This window comes from Aythya marila, assembly GCF_965140915.1.
Source record: "Aythya marila genome assembly, chromosome: 3".
NCBI classification, from domain to species: Eukaryota; Metazoa; Chordata; class Aves; order Anseriformes; family Anatidae; genus Aythya; species Aythya marila.
Genome location: NC_139044.1, coordinates 70849397 through 70870886, shown reverse-complemented (window position 1 = coordinate 70870886; position 21490 = coordinate 70849397). Strand labels below are relative to the sequence as shown.

Genomic DNA, 21490 nt, shown 5'->3' with positions numbered 1-21490 from the left:
ATTAAAGTTATTAAATAAATAAGAGTAAGAGAAAGCCTTAGTCACAGTCCTGGTTCACACAACCCATTTTATCACCAGGGATACATCACATAATCACAGAATTTTGGGGACTGGAAGGGACCTTGAGAGGTCATCTAGTCCAATCTCCCAATAAATAATTGACTAAAGAGCAGGTGGGCAAAGTTTTCAAGCCCCAGGAGATGCAAGTTTTGTGGGGGTCACGGCTGTCCTGGTGGCTCCTTCCTTTGTTCTAAGGACAGGTACCCAGATACATCTTTGCAAAACCTGAATTTCACCATCCCAGCTTGCTATTTTTTTGGCCAGCGAAGAGGCCAGATATGCGTGCTCTGGAGAAGACAAATGAAGGAGAACGGGGAACAAGTTTCAGCAGAAAGAGCCACCAAACCTCACAAATAACGTGAGATTTATGCAGAACTGCCTGCTAGTATTGAAACACAACATTTTAGAGAGAATATCGCTGTTGCTTGCAAGTTGGCATGAGAAAAAATAAATAAATCTCTCCCCTATGGCAAGAGATCCCAACACATGGTGGAGCTAGATGATGGCAGATGAGGGGTTCGGCCTCCACAGTCCAAGTACAAAGGTATTCCTGCAGAGCAGGAGCAGGGACTGGCATCCTGTGCTCAGGTGCAGAATTTCATGTTCATTTTTGGCTTATCCCGTTTCAGCCTGGGTTCTACGTTTTTGGCTATGGAAGAGCATTGCCTAATGCTGCCTAAAATACAGCAGTGAACTTGTTTATTGCCACTGGTGCTAAACGTACCAAAGTTAACGGGGAATTGACAAATCCTGACTTCTTGTCTAGCCTCTTCCTTCAGCTCACCAGGAGTATCTCAGCCCTAGTAAAATCTTCCTAGCGGCCCAGAGGTCTTTGTGCATCCCCTTTGTATGAGCATGGGAAGTGTTGTGGAGCAAAAGCAATGGGAAGAGGGGAGCTTGCATCTGCTTTTAAGCCAAGAAATGAGAAGCACTGCTGAAACCCCTGTTTTTAGCCCCTGCTTACAGTTACACACTGGGTGCTAAAGCCCTACTCCTGCTGCTAGGGAAATATCTTTTACTCTAATGAGGTACCCAAGTGCACTGGAGGGTTTAGACCAGAGGATCAAGGCTTGGCATCTTGTTTCTCACTTGGGATGTAGGCAGGAGCATGTCATTAACAGCTCCACATTGGCTGGCAAAGGAGTTATCCACTCAGAAGGCTTTTCTGTCGTGTTTTCTTGTTTGTTTTGCTGGGCTTTTCCAGCTGGAGCAGCTCTCACACACCAAGTCACTTATGACACCTCGCCTTGGATTCATCACCACCTTCTCATTTTGGAAAACTGTAAGTCAGACAAACCCTGAGGAACCAAAAGGAGGAGCCTTGATACCTGACTGTGGTGGCACAAGGTTGGACAGGAGGCTGCTGGTGTCCTGCCTGGCACACCTGGTCGCAGGCTGAACAGCCAAAGGCAACCGGGCAAGGACAAGGGCAAAGCTTCGCAATGGTCCAGGGGAGCCATGGAAGGACGGTAAAATGAGAGCAATCAATTAACAAGCTGCTGTGGCTTCAGGAAAGTGATTACAGACATCCTGGTGTAATGAGCACAGCTGATGCACAGAAGCTATTTAACCTTCAGCCTTGTGCCTTGTAAAGCACCTCTGGGGCTCTGGGCAAGGCTGTTAATTATTAGGGTCAACCTTAGCAGATGGAGGTGTCCTCAAGTATGGGTTGCTGTGATACACTCAGATAATTTCTCCATTATGTCAATAACTAATTTCCTAAATTGTTCAAGAATTGACAGATTAGAGTCCATTAACCAAGCCTTAACTCCTGACTGCGGGAGCAGTTACAGTCCACAAGGGCTGAAAAGCCCATTAGTAGGCCCTCGAGTACACATACATGTGTGTGTATAGGTACCTGCCGTGTGGCAGCTCCGTATTAGCCATTAGTAAAACAAATAATCAATGCACATAAAAAAAATAAAAAAATAAAATAAATAAAATAAAAGTGGACAACAACAGACATTGTCTTAATCAGAGAAAGCAGTCTTCAGATGCTCCGATAGCAGAGGAGGATGTCTGTAAGATTTAAAGATCTCTGTATCTAGAAATTGTAAATGAATAGAGTTAGAGCGAACTGCCAATTACACTTAATACCAAAAGTGCATCATTTGTTTCTGCAGAGAAGTGTTATGTATGGTAAACACTTCATGGATTTGATAAGCTCTACATTGCTAAATTTTTCACCCCGATGCTGTAAGACAAATCGCACTGCTCCTGTGAACACGTGCCATATAATTTGTTGTACTTCAATGCAAGATTTTTTTTCCAGTGAAGGACCAGGATCCTTGGAAAGTGCAAGACAGGAAGACAGGCGATCCCATCGATTCATAGAGAGGTGTTTTTGCTTTGTCCCCAGAGACCCCCTTTATCAGCCCCCCCTCCGTCCCTCATCTCACCGGTGCCCTGCCGTGCCCCAGGCAGAGCACGAGCACCCGCAGGTGCACCCCGTGCCCGAGCCATCTCCCACCAGCCCCAGCCAGGAGGCTGGGACTGAAATTTAATTTGCCTGGTGCGTTCGGGGGCCATTTTATTCAGCTTTTCCTCCAATTTACTTGGCAAAGAGGCTCAACTGGCAGCTGCCTCACTGAATGGGCTTTGCACCCAGTCTAACCTCCTCGATTTGCAGTTCCCAGCGCTGGAAAACCTCTCTGTCTCGCTCGCAGAAGTTTCTATAGCAATTGCTGCCATCCCATCCCAGCACCGAAAATGGCAGACCATTCAGATTGTAATTTTGCTGGACGGTGATCGCTCCTCTCTCCGCTGGCCGCGGAAATTTCGCTTCTCGTGAGGCGCCGCCACAACTGGAGCCCGCTCTTCTGCCCGTGTTTCCAGCAGGCTTTGCCCCCTCGCACCCCAACCAACTCTGGTAGCTGCCTGCAGGGGGGCTGAACCTTGGCTAAGGGGGAAGCAGGGCCGGTCCCTCGTCCCCGGGCTCCAGGACAGGCCTGACGTGAGGGATGTTTTAACAAGCCCGCAGGAGAAATCCCGACCGACCAAGGCGTCGCTTCGTGACCTGAGCGCTATCCATCACTGGAGGTAGAACAAACAAGTCCCACAAGTGCGCTTGGCTCTGCTAATTGCGAAAGAACAGAGGATACAAAGGAGGCTTTTTCTCCACGTCAGTGAGCTTGCTCGCCCTGGCTCATTTAACTCTAGCTTAAACAATCACTTGATCTTTTGTTGCGTGCTTCATCTTCCCGTGGCGGTGATCTCTCTTAATTACTGGGACATTAAAGAACCGCGCACTAAAAATATATTCAGTGACAGAGCTGAACGGTTTTCCTTCTGCAGTGAGAAGCTGTGCTAGAATTATACCGCAGCTTTCGAAGGAATTGATCGAGCATTCCTTAAGCCCCTCTAATAATCTTTTCCTATACTTCTATGGCTATTGTTGCCTGCTGGAAAAAAAAAAAATAGCGTAAAGCTGAGTAAGGGGAATTGTGGATAAGTGTTTGTAATTTGGCTTTGGACTGACGCAGTGCGATTGCACTGAAAGAATTCGAAATCTTTGCACTGGCAGCGGTGCTTGAATCTGGGGATATAGGATTCGCATTGGAAAAGAGTGGATTTTTATAACGATTTAAATGAACAATTTCAGCTAGAGAGTGGCTGAGCGGAGCCAACTAAACCCTTCACCCTGACAAAGAACTGGCGGGAGGACGATGGAAACTCATCCAAAATTTTACCAACATGAATGCAGAGTAATAGGTCAGAGAGAAGCGCTTCTGTGTTTTAATGGCGCTCTTAGAATTCAATTCAACGTACAACAAAAGTTGTTTTACAAATATGCGGAGAATGCAGAAAGCTGGAGGGGGAGCAAGTGGCCTGCATCCTCCATCTGCTCTGTCCTCCCTCCGCTCTTGCACGAGGAGCCGCCACTGCGAGTCCTCCTCCTCGGCAGACAGAAAGGAAAACACGGCCGCTGCCACAGCCCAAGGGTCAGAAGCATCTTACACGCTGCAGGGCCACGTCCCTGCGGTTTGGGGTTTCTCTTATCCAGAGAAGCAGCACTGTGCTTCTGCAGAACCTCCACGGAAAAAGGTAACCATGGGGAATGCAGCGAGAAGCTGCGATGCCACTCCATTTATAGCAGGACAAAGGGGGTAGAATTAAACATACCCACACCGTCAATGTCTTTTTCTCCATAAATTAAGAAAAAAACATTTTGACATGCAAAATAATGCTCAGAGGGTGGCAACATTTTAATGATTAATGATAATTTAACCAGCACCTCATGGGATGCTGCCAGCTCTGGAGCAGGGCTGTCACTGGGGGCAGCTGAAGCAAGGTAAGAAACAAAATCCAAGCGTGCAATCAACACGCGACAGGTTGGTTGGGCCAGGACCTCACCAAGGATCCTGTTGTGGTCTCTGACCCAGGACTGGTATTCTCTGACCTCCTCCCAGACCCCATGCCCTGAATTTTGTACACGCCAAAGCTCTTGATGCCCAAAGCCAACAGGAGGATGCTCCAAGCCCAGGGGCTTCAGGGAAGCTGAGCCTGTGCCCTCGCCTCAAGAAACAAGGTTGCAAGACAAAAAAAATAAGATAAAGTATCCCCAAACCCACACTGCTGGGGTTTGCTCACCTCTGAGAAGACAAACAGACCAGAGGGGCATGAGAGAGATGTGTATAAGATGGAAAAAAACCTGCAAAGGCAGATAGACGGCATCTGTTTTTGAAGTATTTTGGAAGAAGCTACAAAAGGGACTTTTTTTTTTTTTTTGAGCAAAATGTTTATTTGGACCCCAGAGACTCACTACTGCAGAATGTTTGAGACAAAAAAATAAAAATTAAAAAAAAAAAAAAAAATCTGAAAGCATCTTAGAGAAGGACCTAATGTTTACGTGGATAACAAAGTAAGGTTGCGGTCTCCTGCCTCATACACCCTGGTGAATTGCTAACATTTATTAGCGACTTAGAAGTTTTCTGGATGCTCTTCTCTAACACCAGATATCACTACTGCTGCAGGCAACACACTGAAGCAAATTGGTGGTGGCTCCATCTCCAACACGCCAATTCCTTTCTTTGGAAGAAGTGAGGAGATCGAAGGTTTCCAGTGAAAGGTTCTCCCATTCAGAACGCTGAGATGTGCTGCATCCTCTCCTGATCCTTTTCCTGATTTAAAAAGCAAAGCAGTCAAACATTTTGCAGATTGCTATTTTAAATATGAAGAATGGCCTGGGGTGCTCTGGCTGATCCAGGCAGCCCAGACGGAGACAGAGGCAAGCAGCTCATTGCAGAGTTACCACAACTCTTACCTATTCCAAACAGGTACAGAAAAACAGCATGAACACCACGTTAAATGCTTATAAAATCTGGATTTATTTTTTTCTTTATTACAACAAAATATTTTCAATTAAGACGGATTTAACAGGGTTCGGTTTGTTATATATTAGACTCAATTCGGTGTTTAAAAAATTCTCAGTATACATTCAAATGAAAACCTCAACAAAATTTACAAAGCCACTGCAGTTCACAGGTACAGGAGCTCAGGTTGTAATAAATCATAAAGGAAATCTGTCATTACAGGTAGAAGAAAAACTACATGAACTGGATGGGTTTTTAATCACATACCTCAGATATTCTTTTTCTTTAAAACAGACGTGTTGTACAAAAAAAAAATTACTCCGTAAAGAGGCACATGGTGTTTAGTTGAAGGTATTAATTCTGTAGCCCAAACAAGGAAACTAATCCACTTGGAGTAGCTAAATTATTTTTTGCACTATTTACATACTTTACTGAAGTATTTTCATCCCAGAGCCTCAGAAAACATCTTAGAATATTAATGAGTTAAGCAAGCCTGGCAGCACTCCAGGGCTAGCAAATAAGAAAATAACACAATTCCCATTTTATCAATGAGGAAACGGAGGTGCAGGGGTAACGAAGATCCAGACAACTGCAGAAAGAAATCCCTAAATCCTGATCCTCTCTGACAGGTCTTGACGGAGAGACTGTTCTCCCTCCTTGTTAGGTGCCTGGTGACCACGCTGAGCACTGCTTGAAACCTGGTCATTTTGTTCATTTTTACATTGCTGCAGAACTGGTGACATCTATCCAGCTGTAGTGTCGTTGTGATCACATTCGCTCACAAAACAACATGAATGTTTTTCCCTTTTAGATCAAAATAATGACAAGAGCAAGAAGTGCATCTTCAGTTCCTGTGAGGACCTTGGGTAGGCTGCCTCCTTATACCCTGTTTGGGGTAACTGTTCCCTCTATTTGTGCAAAGGTAAATACTGAAAAACAATAGTTTAGGTAGAAAGACACAGTTGTGTCTTACTTAGTAATAAATAAAGAGCTACAGCACAAGAATGTGAACTGAAAATACATCTTTCAAGATAGTCTGTACAGATGGAGTAACTACACTCCCAGAGGTTGTAGTTTAAGTTGTTGGGGATTGTGAACAGCTTTGTCAATTGGGAATTTGAAACAAGTTACCAAGAGATTCTCAGCCAGGACACGGCCTTTCTAAACCAACATGAAATCCTTCACATGGTCCATAACCACAAGGATTTTACTTTCGGTGACAGCAAAATTTCATACCACATCCCCGAGGTTACTCAAAAAGATGTTTAAAATAACAACTCAGCAATAACATTTGCTGAATGACTGAAGGGTAGATAAAAACATTCCAGATCTGATGGGTAGAAACACATACATGTAGCATAAATCCAGCAATTTTAAGGCCTTTACGGAGCGTGTGCAATCCATTCGCAGGCATTTCACTGGTTACATTTTGGCAAGTGAAACACCTTAAGGCGGGAGCAGAGAGCTAAGGACAGCTGCTGTCTGCCAGGCAGCAGGGGATGGGACTGCCGGAGCGCTGAGCACCTCGGGCAGGTCCGGGCTGCCTGACAAATTGGTCCCGTCAACCTCCCCCTGTGGTCCTGACCTCAAAGCGGCAATCCACGCTCTCTGGTGCAACCACAAGTACTGCACAGTGATTTAAGCAGCTTTTCCTGTTTTCGGTCTCTTTCAGCCCCAAAACACTTCTGAAGTACTCCCCGTTTCCTCTGCCTGATTGCTGCCAGCACCTACCAGCGAATCCCAGACTTGACCTCCCTCCCACGGCTTGACAGAGTTCACCTGCATCCCAGGAGGCTTTCAGTGATTCCACTGCCCTGCTGCATTAGGAGCTGTGCTTCCAAAAAGTTGGAGTATCCAACTTTGGGATCAGCGTACGCAACGCAGGAATGCCTCAAATACTGGTTGGTATTGCTGCACTGGGTTGAGCACAGGAACATCTGCCCAGGGGGCTCCTGGAGACCCTGGCTAAAGGAGGTTGGTCGTCACCCACACAGACCATGGAAAACCACTTCACTTCCACGGCCTGAGTCTCTGTGGGAACACAAAGCCTGCCAAACTCCTCTCACGCCTCCCAGATGCCTCACCTGTGTTTCTGCAGTTATTTGCCACATGACGGAGGAGGACATACGAGCTAAACACGCACGGTTCTTTAAATAATGCAGATAAATATCTAGATGCAGGATGGTTTAGGGAACACAGCGCCACCTCCCATTTTCCCACAACAAATTCTGGTTTGGACAAGGCCAGAGGCACTTGAATGCTATTAGAAGGAAAAAGTCCAGACTCAGCAGAAACTTCAGGGCAGTTACAGCCTAGCTGAGGCCAGGCTGATGAGTACAGACTGATGTATATAAATATATAACCATACACGCTTAAATTATATATATTAGCTTTATCTATGTTCATGTACATATGAATGAAGTATGCATCTATACACACAGACACACCCACATGGATCTCAATAGTCTCTCCACTGAGAAACTTACAATCTCTGAAGACATACTTAGGAATTGCTGAAGAATTGATCTAAGTGCAATACGTTCTTACTGGATTTTCCATAAATATACATTAAAATTCTCACTTGTAGTCACTTGTGCGAATAACATAGTTGCACAAATCATAAATGATAAGCAGAGTTTCTAGAAGTTATTTGGAGAACAGGTGTAGCCAGTTCAAGTAGCTTCCAGGGCAAACAGAAGTGGTCAGAACAGGAAACCAGACTTGAGCACGCGACTCCCAAAGCATCTGTATTGCTGTAAGACATCCAAGCACACAGGACCTCTCCTGTCCCCACTTCCCCTACCAAAAAGTCCCTTTTAAAAACCTTCTGTATTAGTGATGGGGGTTAGGATTCAGACAATTTAATCAGGCTTAATAAAGGCAGAAACTAATATTAGTGGTAATAATAAATACGGTGACAAGAAAAAGTCACACTGCGAAATCCAAGAAAAACCCTCAAATTTGTGGATGATTTGTTATATACCTCCTCCATAAGAAATTGATTTATTTTTATTTTTTTAGCTTTTTCAGCTCATCTGCATAATATTTTTCTACCTTTGAGGTTTTAAAATGTGCTTTAAAAAAAAAATAGAGTATAAACTGATACAAGCAGTACCATCTTTTGTTTCAGTCAGATTAAAACCAAGAATGACACAATTAATTGTGGTTTTAACTCGAAGAAAGCTTCCAACAAACATGAAGATGGATGATGTGATTTGGGGAATCAGCCCCACCATCTTTTTTATAGAACACGTTTGTATTGTAATATGATTACAATCTGCCTCAGTAGCACTGCATACCACCATCCCCAGATCAGGGCAGATGTGCTAGTAGCAGTGGAAGGTACCACAGAGATGAAGCCTGAGATAATTCAGGATAGAAATATATCAGTAATGTGAATGCAAGACACACAGCTTGCAAGAAAAGTATTAACTTGCAGTTACATGTTACAGTATACCCTGTTTTATAGTTTCTTTTACCATACATGATTACTTGGGTTTAATCCTCTGAGGTTTCAAGCGCCTTCAAGCTCCTCCTCAGCCTTGTCTCTTGGATCAAGCTGTTTGTTTTCAATTAACCAGACTGAGCAACAGGCTGATTACATGAAACTCTTAGGGTCTGAAAGTCAGCAGATGGCTACACACAGGAAAAGTAAAAAAGAAAGAAAACAGAATACACTACAGAGTAGTTCTAGGATTCTAGGAGAGAACTACAGAACGTCAGGAGTTTCATAAAGCAAGCATTCGATCTCTCTTGTGCAAATTGCATTGTATGTGACAGACGTAGTGCACGAACCACAAAGTGCCCTCCTCACGTAACATTATCAATCTACTGTGAACCCTGAATAGCCCACTGACTTTGTCTCTACAGCAATACTCCAGAAAAATTCTAATCCAGTTAAACTTCCTGAACATCAAAGTTGTGCCTTACAGAAAAGAAAATGAAGGTAAAATTTCACATGTTCACACGCTGGTGGCACAGAAAAATTAAATCAGTCTTCATGTCCTAAACATGAAAACCACTTGATCAAAGAAACATGGTCCAGATGATAAAGTGCAATTATTATTTCAGTTGTGCTACAAAGCTTTCCAATTCTGTAGTTGTACTTCTCTGCATACTTTTTGGTGTTTTTATATAACTTCTAATTACAACTTTTAATTACGACTGTTTTTTACTTCTGTCCCCTTCTTTCCAGTACTGCTCAGTCTGCATTTCTGTAAGCCGTGAGATAGTACGCTGAAATGCGAAGATTTCCTCTTCTCCTGTAAACATGGAGAGTCCTTTGGCAGAATCCTATATTAATACACAAAAACAGTACCAAAAAAACTGTGAGAAACAGCTGTTCATCCTGTGAAAGTTCATCCTAACTCTTTATGCTGAGTGCTTTACAGATGGGGACAGTAAAGGACAGCAGCAAGGCACCAACGGAAAATAAAATTAAGCCCCTAATATTAAACAAAAACACCAATTTCATTTAAACAATGCTTTGAAAGAGCACAGAAAAGTAATAATTTGGAGTTAAAACATGATAACACACTAATCATCTACATCCACTTTTCTGTTGATTAATTGTACGGTGATTGAGACAAATCACTTAAAGATCCATTAACAATAGGTTATAGGGAAAAGGAAAAACAGAATATGCAACATGCAAAATTGCCTGTGAGGATTTGCGAGGCAGCTCTGTACAGTCTATGAAGAGGTAGAACAGATCATTTTTTATTTCTGTACTTTAAATGTTGGAACTAAGCTGAAATCAGTATTTCCTACATGATTAAACAAATATAATGATTAACAATCAAAACAACCCTAAAACTTAGGCCAAACGGTTCTATGCATTGCGATATTTTCTTTGACTACGAATAACTAACATAACGTGCGATTATGGAAGAGACAGACACGCTGCAGCAAAAGCAGCACATCACTGGTTAAACGCTTACTTGATTCCTCTTCCTAAAACGCTGCTGTAATTATGAGACCAAAACCAATTTTGTTACAAAAGGGAGACGATGCTAATATCATGTACCTGGCTCAAGTCCAAATCATCCATCAACACTCTGTTGTCCTCCAGCTCACCATTGTCATGTTCGACCAGGAACAAGCTTTGGAGAGGAGTCACAGCAGAACAAATAATACGCACCTGAAAGAAAGAAGAGAAGCAACAATATTCAACACCTGTGCTTTATAGAAGAGGGATGAAATGCATGTTTTATGAAAAGCAAACTTAAGTAGGATCTTTTTTTTTCCAGGTGTTTTTCCTTTCTCTCATTAATACTGCCATAGAACCTTAGGTTGTCGTTTGGAATATTAACCTCATGGGATCTTTTTCTTGACAACACCTCAAGCAACTTTTACTCAGAGAACAGCACAACCGTGCTATTAAATATATAGAATAGCTGCTATATGGGCAACGAATGAAATCAAATTTATTTTTGTACACTAACAGCTACAAAATATTAGCAAACAATGCCTGCTTTCCCCCCATGGCTAGGTAAGTGCACTGTGTGCATATTTCCATCTAAGGAATACCCAACTTCAAAATATCCCCCAAGGCTGAGCTGGGCCACTCTGCTTTCACCTAAGATACTCAAGTGCACACTGCTTGCTGTAACAATAATAAATGTTGTTTTCGTGTCTGCTGGGAAGAAATACTGTGTGTAGACGTTTGCATTTTGGACAGGTCCCCACAAACAGGCTTGCACAGACAGCGAGCACAAGGAAGCTGGCTGATGTGAATGAGATTGCTCCTAAACTCAGCTCAACACCTTGCTGGATCGGGGCCTTTCTGATCATCTTGCCAGGACACTCTTGGAAAAAAAAAAAAAAAAATCTCAATTGATATTCCCTGATTGCATAAATATTTAAGTGTATGCATAGACAGCCACACACAAGATATGAAATCTCACCTTTCATTACTTAAAAAAATCATTTTAAACATCAACTTCTCTTTTTTTCCTTGTTCTAATAATGCTGATTTTGCTTTTTCCATAATTGAAGCCTCTGTAAATCCAAGTGAAGTGCTGAATTTATCGTTACTATTCCACGTGAAGCCTCAAGTGACTGTTTCCTCTAAAATTAATAACACAACTACGCTATTAACTCCTTCATACCCTGTTCAGGAAGACACTGATCCCTGACCAACTGTCCATACAGATCACTCTCAGTTCAGCCCCAGCACAGTTAGCAACACAATCCTTCATTATTAAAATTTCATTATTAAAATGATGGCTTCTGGTTTTCTTGTTTATTTTTTTGAGATAGGAAAGAAATAACATCCCTATTCAAGAAAGACAACTATCCCCTAGCCTATATTTATGGTCATGTTGAATACCCACAAAAATCAAAAAAATACCTACGTATCAGCCTTTACTGTAACGGGACCTTCCTGTGAACCTGGAATGATGTTTCTTTGCAGTCTTTGCTGCTTGTATTTTACAGATGATTAATAAAGAATTGGCTTGCGGTAGGAGGCAGGTTTTAGGGCTCTCAATATTATTCCTACATGTATATGAAAGGCTTGGTTCTCACCTTATGCTCGTAGAAGGTATCAATAAGAGTAATGAAACGACGAGCTTGTGTCCTCTTTGCCATGGTAAGAAGCGGAATTTCACGAACAAAGACTGTATCGAAATGCTTTGATATTTCCAAGTAGTCACTGGCCCCAAGAGGCTGAAACAAAAACCATGTGAAATAGAAACCTATGAGAGAAAGATACACGAACACTTTATCTTGTAATACTACAGTTACAGAAGAATGAGTGAAAAGTCCCAATCATATTATTTTTGTTCCCTCCCATCTTTCTTCAGGAAAGCTTCAGTTTGACCTTACTGACGCAGGAAAATGTGGGTCCTCACTGAACTGTCTGCTGCACCTGAGCAGTGTTTGATTGCTGGAAATTTGGCTCTTCCATGCCCTGGCAGGATCATGACCTTACAACTCAAATAAAACAACCATTGTAAACCATAACATGCAGAAGAATAAATATGGTCAAGCTACAACAACCACCTAAAGCACAAATAACTTGAACAGCTATTAGGATGCTCTCCAGCAGCAAGATTTTCAAATGCACAGGCTAGTTACTAAATCCTAAGTACAGTGAGTTGGTTCACCTATCAACAACTCAAACAAAAATAACCTTATGTCTAAGCACTGAATACACCAGGAAAAGGACAAGAAGACAATTTATAGCAGTTCTTTTGTTTGTGGCTTCACCTGTAAGGATGAAATGAAAAGCTTTAAGAAGAGCTTGTATTGTACATTTAATAAGAACTTGTATATTGGTGTATCTAACCCATCAACAGAAGACACAGACAAATAGTGGTAACTCATTCAAATACATTCATTTTAAATGCCTTTCATTACATGGAAGGTCATTTTTTCCTGCAAGATCTACCCTATTAGTACTGCAGGCAGTATTTTATCATAAGCTATCAAGTCACAGTATTCAGGAAAAAAGCTTCATACTCCTGAAACTCATCTCAGTAGTTTTACTTCCAAAAGTACTTCGATATATTGGATGCAACCACTCCACAGAGTAAGATCAGCAGCATTTTGCATAATCCTGTTACAACTCTCCTCCTAGCTAATGAAATGCACAGTACAGTATGGTTATAAAGCACTGCGATACTGCTAATGTCTTAAAAACAGAAAACCAAAAATATTTTATATAACAAATTGCTAGACTAAGTCGCTGCAGGCCAAGCGTAACTGCTTCATTAGAATCCTTCAAGAAATTAAGGGCAATTATTAACGACTATCCTTGACCAGGACCTTGGGTTTTATTTAGACATAAGAATGAAAAACCCACAGAAACAGTCTCTGGCTGTGGCTGGACTTGTAATGCTTCGATAAAAGAAACCATGGAAATGTTCAAGGAAGCCACAGGAACCAGTGGACAGAAACACGGCAGAGACAGCCCACCTAATATCTTACCATCAGCTACGAGTCATGTCTAGGTGGACAACAATCTTAACAAGTACACAAGAAAGCAATGGAAATACTAAAAGCATAACATGCTAGGATGCTGCTGGAGATTTTAAGATTAAGCAAATGATTCAGGTAATGATATTTTTTCTTCCACATTTAGGGTTGAAACACTGCTAAGTCCAGAGAAAATCAAATATACCTGTATGTTGAACACCTGAAGGTACAATGGTCTGATTGCACATGAGAAAGAAATGAAACTTCTCTTTTTAGTTAAGAAATTAGGGATATCTAAATAAATAAAAGAATGAACCTGAGCAGCAGTTTATCACACGATGGGCCTGAGCACTCTCCTGCTGAAGCCCACAACCCTGAGGAATTACTCTCTCTTGCCCCAAACATGATGCATATTCTGCCCTAAACCATATGAACGTACCCTCCTCATTTCAAAAAGATCATCTCAAATATTAAAATCTGATTCCAAGGAAGAAAAAAAGGAGGAAATTAAAGAACTTCAAACTTTTGCAAAATTTGCACCAAGATACACACTTTCATAGAATTAAAGTAAGAATTTAGTGGGCATCTCGGTGGATATCCACACATGGAAATCGAAAACGTAGGGGTTGGGAGGAAGGAAGAAGGTAGAGGACAAAAATAAGGCTAATGCATTTCAAATGTGAAGAAAGGAAGACAAAAAAAATAATTTTTCTTTTTTTTATACAGACATAAAAAACACAGTTTATAGAGGGTTACAATATGCATCTCTACCACAGCCAGACGAGAACTCCATCTACTTCTGTAGTTCAAAACGCAGACAATTCAAAATTCCTCTAATTACAGACATAAAAGGCAGATCATCTTGAGTGTTTTAACAAGAATTTCTGAAACACCTACGCCGGTGCTAAGTGATAATATTCTGTAAATGTTGGCAGAAACATGCCTGTGGAGACTCCCAAGTGTTACGATGAGAAGGGTCTGAGCCTAGCAGCCATTTCTATTTTAACAGTAAGTGGGTACCTCCCTGCCAAGGCTCGTGCCTGCTGAGACACCACCAAAACCCCCTGTCAGCCAGTCCATCATTACACATGGCTCAGCTGGCACCAGCTGTAGTTCTCCACGTAGAAACATCCTCAAACCCTCTACTTTTAGGGCTTGGGGAGACATAGCCCTGGAGATGAAGACAAAGCTTTTCATCTTGTTCTCAACATGACCTGCTCTCATCCTGGACGAGTCCTTTGAAATTCCTTCTGCCTTATTCTACTTTTGGTAAAAAGAAGGAACAACCAGCAAACTTGCAAACACTGGGGGCAGTTCTAATTCTGTATTGTACTCCCCTAATTTTAGTAGTAGCCCAATTTCTATGCTGCCTGCAATTGCTTAGAAGCTTTTTTATCTCACCTGGTGTGCTAGCAGTGCTGTAAATGGAGGAGATGACACTGCTGGGGCACCCCGACAGCTTCTCTTCTTCAGAGATGCTGCAGCTTCTTGTTCTCACTGCCCTGTTGTCCTTGTAAAGACAGCATGGCACAAACACCCACGTACCAATGTGCCACAAAGGAAATGGAGACAGAAAAATGGGTCCAAGTGGAAATAACACCACTGCCAGAGATGCTGGGCGCATATTCTACATGTAGAAGCTCCAACTAACTAGGAACAGATTTCCACTATCACAGCAGCCAACAGCCTGCCACCCAAATCTCCAGGATTGCCTACAGGCCCTTCTGCACATGTTGCAGTGAGATACTCAGAGTTGGCTGGGTCCTGACTTCCAGCAGTATAGGCTTGGACAAGATTAGGGACAAATGATTTCAGACACTTACTGCTGCCCTGTATGTAACTCTTCAGGGATGAAGTTTATTTTATGAACCTCATTTAGTCACAGAAAGTAATCTATTTTGTTCAGTAGCACACATAAAGGTATTTGTTGCTCTGAAGTTGCTAATGAAACTAGAAATCCTCCTAATTGACACACATATATGTAATCGTCTTACTAGAAGTTCAGCCTGATTAATCTGGTCCTCTGAACAGCAATCTAAAAATAACAGCTTAATTTGGTGTGTGCTTCTGGTGCTGTCTGATCTTTTTTTCTTTCAACAATTATTGATCAAAACTGAACTTCAAAACCGTAACACACAAATATAACAATTGTCACTAGCCATTTCTTACCAGCTTTTTTTTACTTGATGTGGTTTTATTTTTTGTGCCAAGAAACATGAACAGGTAAGGATCGTTCTTGCGTTATTGTTCCTGCACATGGTAAAACTGTTGCAGATTTTTGTCATTAACTCTGATGCCAGGAGTCAGTATTTTATACGCTCCGCACTAATGCAAAACGCATTAGCACGAGCATGGGCTACCCTCCCGACAAAGCGTTTACACCACTTCAGCCTGCTTGACTGAGTTCTCACCTTCATTTGTTTTTGTTTCTCTGCCTACTTAATGCATTTTCAGCTACCATCATCTCAGTTCAAGTAGGATGTTTATTATTTGGAGCTCTCTGTGGACTGTTTTAAGAGTTAGCTGTCTTCTGTTCCTATTATATATGCCATTAATTAAAGTATAAAGCATCCTTCTTTGTTGACTCACCAGTAACAAAGTATCTCATCTTTTAGAAATTGCCTGAAGAATACAAAACACTTTACATAGGTTAGAAAAAGATATTTCATCTTCAGAGAAAATTTACGTTTGTTGATATTGGAAGATATTCCAGGGCTAATTCTAATATAACACAGAAGAGTTGTGATCCAGAATAGCTATAATTTAGTGCAGAAAATCCAATACTCCAACAACTTCCTAAAAACAAAATATGGTTTAAGACTATATAATATTTACAACTTATGTAATATTTACAACTTAGACATTGAGCAAAACCAGAAAACGACAGAGCTTTTCTGTTGTTTCCTAAGGAGCCACACACTATCACTACTACGGCTGATAGAACAGAGCACCAAAGTAATCAAGGTAACCAAGATCACAATTCCAGAAAGGAACAGAAAATCCTGAAGCATGAACTCTGAATGCAATTGCATATTTAAATAAAAGCATAAAACATTCAGGGCACAGCTAACTTGATAAAGGCATGTAAAGATGGTGATGGCAGTGCAAATCTTCTGGCAAGTTTTATAAGTTACAGGAAAAGAAGGGATGTTTATTTCACGTACTAGTAATAAGCTGAGAATTTAATGAAGAAGAAAATTTCTTCCCAAGTTTTAGTGAAGGGGTCTTGTGTCAAAAATAAATTAATAGGCATGTCACATCAGAAGACGTACCAAGGAAAGATTAAAATAACATGCAGTTTTGTTTCGGTGTTTCCTAACTAAGCATTGTGAGTTGGCCTGCAACTTTAAATCTGTTTTGATGATTCATTATTCTTCCTTCTAAAATACTCTTTAAAGTATGTTTTAACTACTCTCAGATGGAAGACACCAAAAATAAACGAATCAGTAATGCCCCCACTGCTAATCACACAAATTAAGGCTACATTGAAAAAACATCATTAAAACTGAAAAGTCAGATGTTAGACAGTTGTCTGCGTGCTCCATAATCTCCTGAATATATGATATCATCTTGAATTGCTTTATCTGACGCTCCCCCTCTCACGCAGGACCCTTGACCCACCAGCATGCAGAACAGTGATTCTCACATAATGCACATTTATCAGTACATGCTTTGTCCTCTTTATCGGCGTGTCACAAGGTCTCATTTTTCATGGACTTCTCCAATGCTTATGCAGAAGAAGAATTATGTTGCTCTTCTTAAGCTTTTGTTACAACAACAACTAGCTACTTCACCTGTAGTAAGGAATTCACCTCCCAACTATGGCTGTGATTCAAGAAAGTGAAAACAAGGCATGGGCCCTACAGGTCAAGGCTTCTTATGCAGCCTGAATCACCTCCAAGTTCGTTCATTCCTGAATGAAGCATCAGTTCTTTGGGGAAGCACTGGAAGTATGTGATCCTGCAATTAAAGTACCCCATAGCAATGATATATGCAGAAAGAGGATCAAAGCAGATTCCAGAATGACTGATGCTGTGTAATGTCCTAACCGCATTTTGGTTTTGATGGTACGTCGTCTGATACCTCTGTTACATCCCCTGTGTAAGCTGTTTTCCAGCTTGATTGACACCTACATGGGTGATCAGTAGAGCAGGAATTTGAGATTTATAAACCCTGGGGTAGAAGATATCTTCTGGCTCAAGTCCCCTGCTATCTCAGGTTACCTCATCATAGAATCCTGGTAAAAATTTTGATTGATCTTACAGCAGAAGTTTGTTTTGGTTTTACTCCCATCTCTCAAAATGGAAAGTTGTTTCAGAAAGTCATTCTTGATGAGTAAGAAGATGGTTATAACTTCCAGCTTTTTGGTATTCATGAAGAATTTTCTATTTTCGTATGACAGTGCTATCCATCGAGCCAAATGGTGTTTTTCCATGCTTGGTATTTATTTGTGAGTGAGTGAGGTGCATGAGGTTCTTGCATTTCTTCTCTTCCCCCCTCATCATCCCCACCCTGTCTGTGATCAGAACATGGATGCTGTTTTAGTCTGGACTCTCTCAGTACACCCTTCCTGCACCTGTTCTACTTGAACTCCTTTTTTCCCCACATACAAATACTCCTTTTGCCAGTTTCTCTGCTTTAGCCCAATTGAGTTGAAATTTTACTCTTATGAGAGCATGCTCCTGTTCATTTATCACTTAGCAGTAACTCCTGCTTTAGAGGAACTTAACGAAGTAGCTTCAGATAACCACGCTGAACCTAGAAAAGGGAGGTGTCTCAAAGACCTACCATGCAGTCAGAGCTGGCTAGAGACTGGTGGAACAGCACAGGGCATGTTCAGCCCTCAAATCCTTCACTGACTTATTTACAGCTCCACTGTGGCACTCGTCAATGAAAAGGTCACAAAAGCTACTGGAAGCTTAAAAAAAAGAAAGTATAAGCAGGTGTAATTCTGAAGGCCATAAGAAACAAGTACATATATAGATAAATATACATCAAAAGGGCGTGTAAAAGTCCTTAAATAAGTTACTAGATGACAATTCAAGTGATCTTGCAATTTTTTAATACATATACATGTATTTTAAGTCTTCAAAAGAACGCAGAAACTATGGATTCATAGGTCATTCTATTTATAGCTCTAGTTAAATATTAACAATTACTGTTAAGATTTCAGAACCACAGGCAACAAAGCTTTTAAACATTACCTACATTCTGACATTTAAAAAAAAATGAACTGAATTAAAGAAGCAGATCCTTAAAAAATACAACCAAGGTTTTTAAAGCTGGCTTGGTGTATTCCTTGGACGAGGAATACAGGATCACACAGGATCTAAACCTTCAAAGCCTGTGCAGCTTTCACTGATGGGAGTGCTTTCCAAAGTTAAGCCCTGACGCATGCTGAATAAGGTATAAAACTGAAATGAGGCTTGGCTAACAGTATTACTACACTACAATATTTCCACCAGAAAGAAGTTTCCAAATGTATTTTAGAAAATATACTCTTCAGTTAGATAAGGCAACAAATTTATTTGGTGTAGAAACTGGTTAAGTCCTTATAGCAAATGTAGCTAACCAAAGACAGACTCAGTGCACAGCCTAAGATGCAAAAGCTCATCTCCTGCTGGGAATGAAGCTAAGATTAAAATCAAACTAAGGAAAACCACAGTTCTGAAAAGTTAGTGAAAACAACACTCACTTCTGAGCAACTCCATAGTACTTTTATTTAGAACTACACCTACAAACCCTACAATCCTAGAGAAAACACTAAATTATACACTGGATACATGCAACAGTTCTCACTGAAAGCAATTCCCTCAAAATGATTCAGAACCATTAAACTGCCAAGGCAGCTTGAACTGTGCCATCATGTTGGGGAGACACTTAACTGACTAAAGAACAGACGTTTACATTCCTAAATCACTTGCTGCCTTTGGAAATTAATTGATTTCCAATACTTGGTTATATCTTCTTTCACTTTGAAGTGTAAACCATTCAAAAGTCAGGAACTGGAGCTTCCTTCTGGTCAGTCCAGTGTGGCAACCGCAGTAGAACAGTTTTGTGCTGATCTACACTAACGTAATATTTTGACCACTGCAGAAAATCTCAACAACTTCTAGACACACACAAAAAATACATGTATCCTAATATAGCCTTTGCAACAGATATTGAATTCATTTTCTTAGCTTTGTTACATGGTGGTATGCTTGCTAATAGTTAGTAACCCAAATTCTCTTGCTCTGTTTTCTGGCTCAGACAGAAAACATGACCTTATTTAAATTATTTTAAAAGTTAAAGACCCTTGGACTCAGACCAAAGATTTACCTGGACCAATATATCCTGTAACAGTGGCCAGCAGCAGCTGCCTAGGGCAAACATGGGAGCAAGATATGCATTTGGTAGTACTTCATTGATTTATTTTCCCAGGTTCCAGTGACTTGTCACTGATGAACTTCCACGTTTGTGTAATAGCCTTTGGCATTTAACATCACCGTTCTTTACTTCACCCATCACAAAATCAGTTTTATGTTTTCCTATCAGATCAAGACGCTATGTTCATTGGTACTTGGATGAATGGATATATTTAAGTAATTAAAGAAAATCTTACAGGATCCACGAAACAGTTAGTCAACCTTTGTAAAGAAAAGGTTAAATTGTGCTCGAGTACATTAAGCAGTCGGTAGTGCCAGCAGAGGGCAGCAGTTGCTATGCCCAAGTGAGAGGAAGCCTAAAAATCAACACTGGGAGCTAGACACTTTTTTAGCTACTTACTCCCTTAGGACCTTGGAGAATTACATATAAGGTACACTGTTGCCTAAATTATTTATAACAGATCAAGAATCAAGAAAAACTGTCACAATTACTAATTTTTAAATGAAACTTTTATTTAAAGTGAAGAAAGAGGAATGGTTACCTTAACGTGTAAGCACAGAAACAAAACTTTACTCTGATGGAGTAGTATGACTTTATTTGCACTACTTGGTCGTTTATGATATTAAGATTTTAAAATTTAGTTTATATATAGCTCTTTAAAAAAAAAAAAAAAAAGTATTTTCACCTAAATTTTGTACATAAAAGCAACTGCTGAGAAAGGGATAAGGAAAAAATAAATTATAAACTTAGTTGAATTCAAGTTACCAGACTTGATTCACTCAAAGTCTACTAGGATTTGTCAGTGACAATTATAAACTATATTTCCTTGTCAAGAACCAGCTCCTTAGAATCCACCGCTGCAGCAAAATTTATTCACACACTGACTCAATAACGCACAGCACTTTCTAAAAATTAGGTGGTTGTGTTTTACAGCACTCTGGCTACACCAGCAAATGTACACCTCATGATACAAATGGAGAAATTCATGCAAAGGAAGGCCACAAAGAGTGGCGAGAAGCTCGTGTTAGCATTTAAATTCAGGAACTGTATGTCTGTATTCTGCTTGGTGCCTTTCCCAGCCTCCTTTGGATGAATTTGTTCATTTTCTGGAGCCTTTGAAAAGAAGATATGATAACAAATGCTTTTGATAAATAAGAACAGTTCTAGAAGATCAAAGAGGAGAAGCACACTTACAGGAATCCATGCTAATGAGTACATAACTACTTTCATGCTACCACAAATGCCACAAATCATGTCACACTGCCACATAAATCCTGGGCATGTCATAGACCTGAAAAGCTGCTTTTTACTTTTTTTTTTTAAAGCGTCTGAAATATATCAATATTCTCTTATCCAGCATTTTTTAGTTCCCCACATATTCACATAATACAGTAAAATAAAAAAATTAAGTGCATGGTTTTGATGTTAACCGAATTAGATAAAACGTGGGATTATCCTCAACTGGAAAGCCTATTTAAAAATTGATGCAAATGATGTAACAAAATGTTCTCTATTGAGTCAACTGCATGCCACACCAGCATTGCACACAATTTATTTTCTGTATTTTACTTTTATGAAGATTAATGGGCAACTGTTAGTCACCAATATCGTATGCATTGTTTTAGACAAATATCTCCTCATATTGTTGACAAGGACAAGATTTATGCTAACATACGAAACAAGAAAAGAAATATTGTAATCCTAGAATGGCACCAACTCTGCGTCCCAAAGTTTTCAGGTACTAATTACAAAGGCAGATATTTTGAAAATTCTGCTTTAAGCTACGAAATGTTTCATATGCCATCAAGTTATCAATTGTTGACTCGCTA

The 21490-nt window shown here is 40.6% G+C and overlaps 1 protein-coding gene across 2 annotated transcripts in view; it reads right to left on the bottom strand.

Moving 5' to 3' along the window:
- Positions 1–5386: 5386 nt before the first annotated feature.
- Positions 5387–21490, bottom strand: part of AFG1L (AFG1 like ATPase) — a gene marked incomplete at its 5' end in the record, with an annotated part of 65745 nt that continues 49641 nt past the window's right edge. Inside the window, 3 exons of one of the 2 annotated variants that reach the window (XM_082757132.1) lie at positions 5387–9665; positions 10399–10512; positions 11901–12041. In XM_082757132.1, coding sequence (XP_082613258.1) covers positions 9531–9665; positions 10399–10512; positions 11901–12041 — 390 coding nt within the window. In that variant the 3' untranslated portion in view covers positions 5387–9530. Of the gene's footprint in view, positions 9666–10398; positions 10513–10978; positions 11180–11900; positions 12042–21490 lie in introns of those variants that run through there. The other variant, XM_082757133.1, reaches the window with a different exon arrangement.